General features: G+C 45.9%; 1 protein-coding gene across 1 annotated transcript in view; it reads left to right on the top strand.

Annotated features, from left to right (window-relative positions):
• LOC103258125 (forkhead box protein Q1) overlaps nucleotides 1-7734 on the top strand; it is a gene marked incomplete at its 3' end in the record, with an annotated part of 27591 nt that overhangs the window by 19103 nt on the left and 754 nt on the right. Inside the window, exon 5 of the mRNA XM_021711256.1 lies at nucleotides 5369-5436. Coding sequence (XP_021566931.1) covers nucleotides 5369-5436 — 68 coding nt within the window. The remainder of the gene's footprint in view (nucleotides 1-5368; nucleotides 5437-7734) is intronic.

The following is a 7734-nucleotide window of genomic DNA, read 5'->3' as shown; positions in this document are numbered from 1 at the left end:
GGCCACTGCACTCCAGTCTGGGTGACTGAGTGAGACTCCAACTCAAAAAAAAAAAAAATTCTGCACATTCTATGATGCAGCCTCATATAATTCTGGCAACCCTGTCCAGGTGGTCAGAGTATACCAACAGACTGATGTGCAGTCTACTTTGGGTAACAGTACAACCTCCACCTTAGGAGGTTGACTTAATTAGAAAGTAACTGACAACAAGTCATTTCCAGGTTAAATTTGAACCCCAAAGTCCAAGGTTCATGGAATCATTTATGGAGTTCTCAGAAAAGGGGGATTGGGTTTAGCACAAGAATATGCTAGAATTGAGAATAACATACAACTCAGATTCCAAGTCACATTTAGAAAGTCATGCCCTAATATTTTTAACATGGAGACCACAAGTTCATTTTTATTTATTGGACTTCTAAGCATAGGGTTCCTTACAATCTAGTGTCTAAAATCTGAGAACTTTTAAGTAGGGAAGGGGACTTTTTTACTTATAACACAGGGGCAACAAGGAGACACACTTGGACTGTTCTGGGCAATTGAGATCATCTAAGACCACAACACATTCTAATGAACAACTGGGAACATCATCTGATAAGAACCTGCTGTGTATCATGCAACGCCACGTACACACCACAAATCACATGTCTTCAATTTTCACTGGCCAGGGTCTTCATGTTTTGATGTCAACCTTCTGATAGCATCTCTGACTTCTGATAGTGTCACAATATAATTCTGTTTCACATATGTACTCCATGTATCTAGGCCATGCTGTTTTGATGTATGTCCTTGCCTCCCTCTTTTACAAAATAGGACATGTAACAAGAAAGGTCACAGAGTCAGAGGACAATACCCATGATGATCTCTAAGACATTCCAACCATACAAGGTTGTCCATTTTTAGGGTTCATATATCTCTCCTGCCATCTTTGACATCAAGTGCTGAATGAAATTCAGCATATTTCCTTCAATGACAAGGTCTGAGCTCCACTAACAATCAAAATATAGTCTTCTAAATAAGAATAGGTCTATATACTACCATGGAGTGATTTCCAGAATCTTTTGTAAAGTTAAAAACAAAGTAGAGAGAACTAATTGTATATAATATTTTAGCACTATCTACACAAAGGGAGATAAAAAATATGTCTATGTTGGCTTAGTTATTTTAAATAGAAATGTGTTGTGGGCTAAATCGTGTCCCTCAAAAATTTGCATATTGAAATTCTAACCTAACATCAGAACAAGACTGTATTGGAGTTAAAGTTTTAAAAGACGTGATTAAGTCAAAATAAAGCTTTTTTCAGTGTGGTTTCAATCCAATCTTACTAGTGTCCTTATAAGAAAATAAAATTTGGACACACAGAGAGACATAAGTGGTGTACACACACAGAGGAAAGACCACATGAGGACACCCAAAAAGGTGGCCATCAGCGAGCCAAGGAGAAAGGTTTCAGATGAATCCAACCCTGCCAACACCTTGATCTTGAACTTCCAACCTCCAGAACTATGAGAGAACAGGTTTCTGTCATGCAAGCTGTTCAGTCTGTGGTATTGTGTATGACAACCCTTGCAAACCAATATAAAGAGTAATTTTAAAACTTCTATCAAGCGGTTACCTAGAGGGTAGAGAAGAAAGCAAGGTGGAAAAAGGATGAAAAATTAAATTTCCCTGACTATACCTCACATTATAACTTTGACTTTAAAACCAGGTCAACATTCAAGCTGGGCATGTAATCCCAGCCAGTAGGAAGGCAGAGGCAGGAGGATTGCTTGAACACAGGAATTTGAGACCAAGTTGTGCAACATAAAGACACCCAGTTTCTTAAAAAAAAAAAAAATGCATCTAATGCTGCTAACTGAAAGCTATAGTTTGAATATGCCCCTAAAATTTGTGTTTTGGAAACTTAATTGCCATTATGATAGTGTTAAGAGGTGGGACTTTTAAGAAGTGAGTAGGCCATGAGGGCTTCATCCTTATGAATGGATTAATGCTGTTATTGCAGGAGTGGATTCCTGATAAGTTAGGTTCACCCTCTCCCTCTCCCCACCAACCTTCTGCCATTCCCCCATGGGATGACTGTCACCAGTTCCCAGCACCATGCTCTCAGGCTACCCAACTCCAGAATTGTGAGAATTAAATTTCCTTTCTTTATAAATCACTCCGTTTTGGGTATTCTCTTACAGCAGCAAAAAATGGACTAAAAATTGGCTTAATCGCTGAAGAATAATTATCTCAAATTACTTAAAAACTTGGTAATTTGACTGTGAAAATAGTGGAATACATACCCGAAGGGCCAAAAAACAAACACAAAACCCAGCATGTAAAACTCAAACTGTTTTCAGTTATCATATTGTAATAAAATTGGAGCTGATATCCTGACATAAGAATAGCTACTGAGATACACACACACACACACACACACACACACACACACACACACACACACAGTAGTGATAAAGCAAACAAGTAATTACACTGATGTATCATTCAGGATAAGAAAAAAGAGGCATGGATATCAAATTTTAAAAGACAGGTAAAAACCTTATAATCCTAAATTGGAATTGGAAATATCATGTATTTCCTTTAAGAAAAATTTTTCCTTCCTAGCACTGTCTACTATAAAGTCCTACAAAAAATAACCAACTCAGGAACTATGAACATTATTCTCAATGAACACTATTTACTAGACTATTCCCTTTACTTTTGTATTTACTTGAAAATTTTCATAGTAAAAAGTACATGGGTAAATGGATAGATAGATGATTGATTGATTGATAGATAGATACATCTCTATCCCAATCTTTCCCATATGATTTGCCAGTGTGGGTTTTATCCCCTTAATGTAATTCAACTGTGCAGTCAACTCCAGCCTAAATTTTGAACAAGGGCTTGTTCAAAACTGAACAAAAACTTCTGACTTTTCTCTTTCTTGTTGGAGCATTGGCTAGGTATTGGTCATAGATTAGGAATAAATGTCCCAAGAAATTTCCCTTTTAGTCATGGACTTTTTTTCACTTTTCCAGTTTTCAACTGGAAACATTACTTGGTCAATTACTGCCAGGGAATTTGCCTATTTGGGCTTACAAAGACAGTCTGTCCTTCCAAGATAACCTCCCAAGTATGAAAGGGAATGGGAAACACAAAGAACATTTAATAAGGACCTAGAAACTAGTAGTTCAGCTTTTAAAATTCGTATAACTGTCCTTTTTCTAAATTAAATTAAAAAACAAAACAAAGGCGAGGTCTAGTTATTTGCCTGGTAGAACAGAGGTATAAACCCACAGTTATATGTCTCAAAAGCTCATACCCATCCAAAGTGTGGCAATGCCTTCTTTGGAGTTAAATAGGAGAGTTCACCCCCACACCCGCCCCATATGCACAACCTAGACTGTGGGTTCAGCTGCCAGGGACTACAGATCAAAAAAGAGGACACAAGACCCTTCCTCCGCTCTGGGGGAAGGGCTGGGGGAGGCCCTCAGGATTCTGTTTTTTGTTTGTTTACATCTTGATATCTGCATATCCAAGGATCTTAACTATGTTTCATTTGCTTCCCACCCCAATTTTGCCCAGATTTGTATGACAGTGTGATGAAGAGGCGCTCCCCAAGGGTGTAAGAGCTCTCTTCATGGAAAGATAGTTTCCTTCTCTTGACAAACAGAAAGTTTGGCTCACACACTCTCGCCGCTCTCTGATTTTTAATTTATTATGGAAGGTTACAGCCTCAATGTTTAAAAGAGAGGACTGGGTAACTCACTGCAAAGGGAAGTTGAATATTATTGTTCTGCTTGTAAAACTAAAAATTTCAAGAGCTTCAGGTAATAGAGGAACTGGATTAAAACTAGACAATGAGGGCCCCTCAGGTTTGGTCAGCTCTGAGGAATGAACTCCATGACCTCGTATCAAAGCTGTCACCTTATTGTAATAAATCAGTCTTGGGACTTTCTTTCATTCTTTAATAATGTTTTCACACACAGTGCTAGAGTGTGCAGGATTTTGTCTCTGAATTACAGAATCAGCAATGACCCCTAACCCCTGTCATACTGTGGATGATCTAGTTTACATTTTCATGTCTTCTCCTCGTATCCTTCCCCAGTTTGGCTTTAGCTACTTTCTCTCTTTCCTTCATGATTGGGCCTTCCTCGCTGCCACTCCCCGACTCAGGACCCACCACCAAGTCCAACAACAACACTTAGTCTAACAACTTCTTAATTCCATGGGCACCCAAGGGGGTTCTTGATAGTTGTGATTCCTGGACTCTCAAAAGGAAACCTCAAGCACAGCCCTTGGGTTCACACCTGGTCAAGAATGCCCAGCCAGATCTGGGATTCTTTGATGAAACACGCCCACAGGCCAGAGGACCAAAGAGACTGATCAAACACATGAGGCAAATAAGCAAACAAATGAGCTTGATCCTGACAACATTTTTTGGAAAGAAGTGAAATGTAGATACGTAAAAATGCCTAAATTTTCTCTATTGACTCCCACACCTACCTTCAGTCTCTGCAGGAATCTTCCAGTGCTCAGCATCTGCAAAAGAATCAGCCAGACTATGAAGATGTGGGCTAGAACCGAGGGCAAAGCACTCCGTCTCATGAGTTCTAAGAGTACAAGTAAAGATGGCATGGGGCTTTATCTCTGCGGAGGACCTCACCACCACTTGATTTCCAGTACCCAAGTTAGAGCCCTCTCTGTGCCCAAAGAGAGACTGCGTGGATTCAAAGCCATGCATTTTGGCCCAGGGGCCTCAACATTAGCCTATTCTCTATGCCTCTTCAGTTCTTAACAGCATTATACTGTAGACTTATCCAGAGTTCCAGATCACCATGGGAGGCAATTTTAAGTTTACCTTCTCTTCAGATCCAGAGGTCGATAGTGTGGCTACTGGCAGAAATTAACATGGCAAGAACTTCAAAGCTGGTTCTGGGTTGCCAGGTGGGTGTCCTTACCAAGATGGTTATGTAGTCCCTTTGAGTCAGGAGCGTGTGTGCTCTTCTAAAGCAGGGGACAAGGCACCAATATTTCCACAGGGAGTCCACTCCCAGTCTAAGTCACCTTAGGTATTTTAGGAATTAAATTATTTCCTTCTCAGACTAGTGTTTAGGAAATGGGTCAGTGAAGCACTATCAAATTACAGGAAGACTTAAATTCACAGATCGTTTTCAGAGTTAATTAAATTAGTTATTAGTGCCTGGAGATACATGTGTTATCTTCCCTTACCTAAAACCTTCAGGGAAGCCACGAGATTGTGGAAATGTGAACTTATCCTTTGCCACAGTTTATTCACTTATCTCCACGGAAATTAAAGTCCAAGAGGAAAATGAGCTAATGGGTCTTTCTTACCTATGAGTATTTGGTCAGGTTCCACCCACAGTTATTTATTATTAACCTACCAATAGCATACTCCCCAAGGGCTGAGAATGGGGAGCAGAAATCTCCAAACATTTATGGGAAACTTGTGAAGGAGCAAAATAATGCATGAGCTTCTCACCTGCCCAGGCCCTAAGTCACTCTGAAACTAGAAGAAGCTTTTCTGCTGAGAATTCTCCCACCTCCACTCTACCCTAACCCTTTCAGGTTCCAAACCTGCAGGCAGCAGTCCCACCTGTCAAAGTGAGGAGAAGGTCTGCAGCAGCTAGGGAGAGGGGAGGGCTGGTGGGAAAAGGAGCAAGTGGGACCGGGAGGGGAGGGTGAGCTGCCTCCCTGGTGGGGACCAACACTTTCCTCTCCAAATCCAGGGGACCTTCCCCCCCCCCAACTCTCAGGCTGAGCTGAGCAAACTCCCCTAGGGTGGCTAACCTCCTGAAAAGAAGCCATTTCCCACCGGGCTCCCAATGCACATACATAATAAACGTCAGTCTAAACTCCAAACGCGACCATTCCCCCAAACACCAGCACTGCAGAGCTGTGGATGAGGCTGTCACTTTGCCCGCCCCATTGTGAATGCCTTCAAAATTCCTTGAATAAAGATAAGAGGGGATTGTGTACGTTTTCTACACAAATGGTGGAAAGTAATAAAATAAACACCAAAGGTGAGCTTCCACCTACTCGCGGCTCCGTCCTACTTGCAACAAAGGCAGGAAAAAGGAGGAAACTTCGACGTGGTGGGGCCCCGGGACCGAGCGCTCTTTCCCTCGACTATGGACACCGCGTGGGGATCAGGGACCAGGCATCCGGAAGGAGATGGTCCGACATGCGTGCCACTGAAGTCCCAGCAAAAGTCCTACAGGAGTATTGAAAAGAAATAACCGTGAACACGCGGTGCTCTTGGCCCCCGCCCCTCGAGACCCGCCCTCCCCGCATGCCGCCGGACGCCGGGGGCCGGAAAGGAGCCGCTGAGCCCGGCGGCGTCCGGGGTTTCCGCAGGGCGCAAGTGTGGACAGAGTCTGGCACTGGCGCCAGACGCCACGCCCAGGAAGGGAGAGCGCTGCTGCCCCAAGAGCCACCAGCCAGGTAAAGAAAGGTAAAGACAAAAGAAAAGTGAAAGTCGAAGCCCATTTTGTGAGCAAGAGCCAGTCAAGGTCATCCCAAAAGGCACACTCCATTTAAAGCCCAGAATCTTATTCATTAAAAGATAGCTACTGAAAGGAGGTCACAGGAAGGGGCACGGCAGGTGGCTCCTGAAAGAGGCCACTGTAAGTATGTCCTGTGGTGTCTGCAGTTTAGCAGCTTAGCAGTGACAAGAGAGGTTTGCTATCCTCAGAGGCCCCGTTTTCACTTCCAGAGAAGCAGACACTCCGCGTGCATCTGAGACCCTGCTATCTGGAGCCCAGCATTTTCAGGTGTATGGAGGTGGGGGGGTGTGGGGGGTGGGGGGGGAACCTTCAGGCGCACTCGCCGAATTCGCCTCCCCGAACTCCAGGGCACAGAGACCCATCTCAGGTCGCCGGGGAGAGGGCTCACACCTCCGCGAAGCAGCGGGCGAGGCCGCCACACGCGCGCATACACGCGCGCTCGCGCGCACACTCACACCCGCGCACCCCAGCCGCGCGCTCGCTCCCCATTGGCGGGAAGAGGAGGGCGGGGCCGGCCAGACCCAAAACAAACAACCTGCGCCAAGCGACTTGACCGCCCCGCCACAGCGCGGCCAGGCCCGGTACGCGCCCGCGGGGAGCCGCGGCCACCTCGTTCCCCACCCGCTGCTGTCGGCGCACAGACCCCGCCCCCGCGAAGCTGCCACAGGGTTATATTGGGCCGGGCCGAAGGTGGAGGCGAGACGCAGCCGCGGCCGGCCAGCGCGGAGATGCTGCTCCGGAGGCCGGGGACGAGAAGGCGGCTGCGGGTGCAGCAGCCTAAGGGACTCGGCTCCGCGGGCGCTCGAGATTGAAGGCTCCGGACCCTCCCCCCAGCGGTAGCTCGCACACCCTCCGGCACCATATCCGTGCCGCGAGGACGCCCGCACGGGACTTGGAAGCACCCTCCCTGGGCTCTAGGACGAAGAGCAGATGCGCACGCTTCTTCCCTCCTAAGTCCGGCGCGCTCGGTCACCACAGGGTGGGACAGCTGCCCTCGCATACATTCACCCCCAGCTCCAGTCCTCGAACTGAAGGCGGCACCTACCCAACTCCTTCCTCTCCGCCCCTTTGAGTCCGCTCAACACTCGCAGCCCCTCCAAAGAAAATTTCCAGCGGAAGAAGACTCCTACGGAAAAGTGATTGTCTCTCGCAAGACCGGGGCGAGCTCCCGGGTGAGAAAGGCGAGGACCCCGGCACTAGCTTCCCGAGACTGCGCGAAGGAACA

This window comes from Carlito syrichta, unplaced genomic scaffold (assembly GCF_000164805.1).
Source record: "Carlito syrichta isolate Samal-C Ts95f unplaced genomic scaffold, Tarsius_syrichta-2.0.1 Scaffold301968, whole genome shotgun sequence".
NCBI classification, from domain to species: domain Eukaryota; kingdom Metazoa; phylum Chordata; class Mammalia; order Primates; family Tarsiidae; genus Carlito; species Carlito syrichta.
Note: the sequence above shows the minus strand (reverse complement) of the source record. Positions and strands in the feature narration are given on the sequence as shown.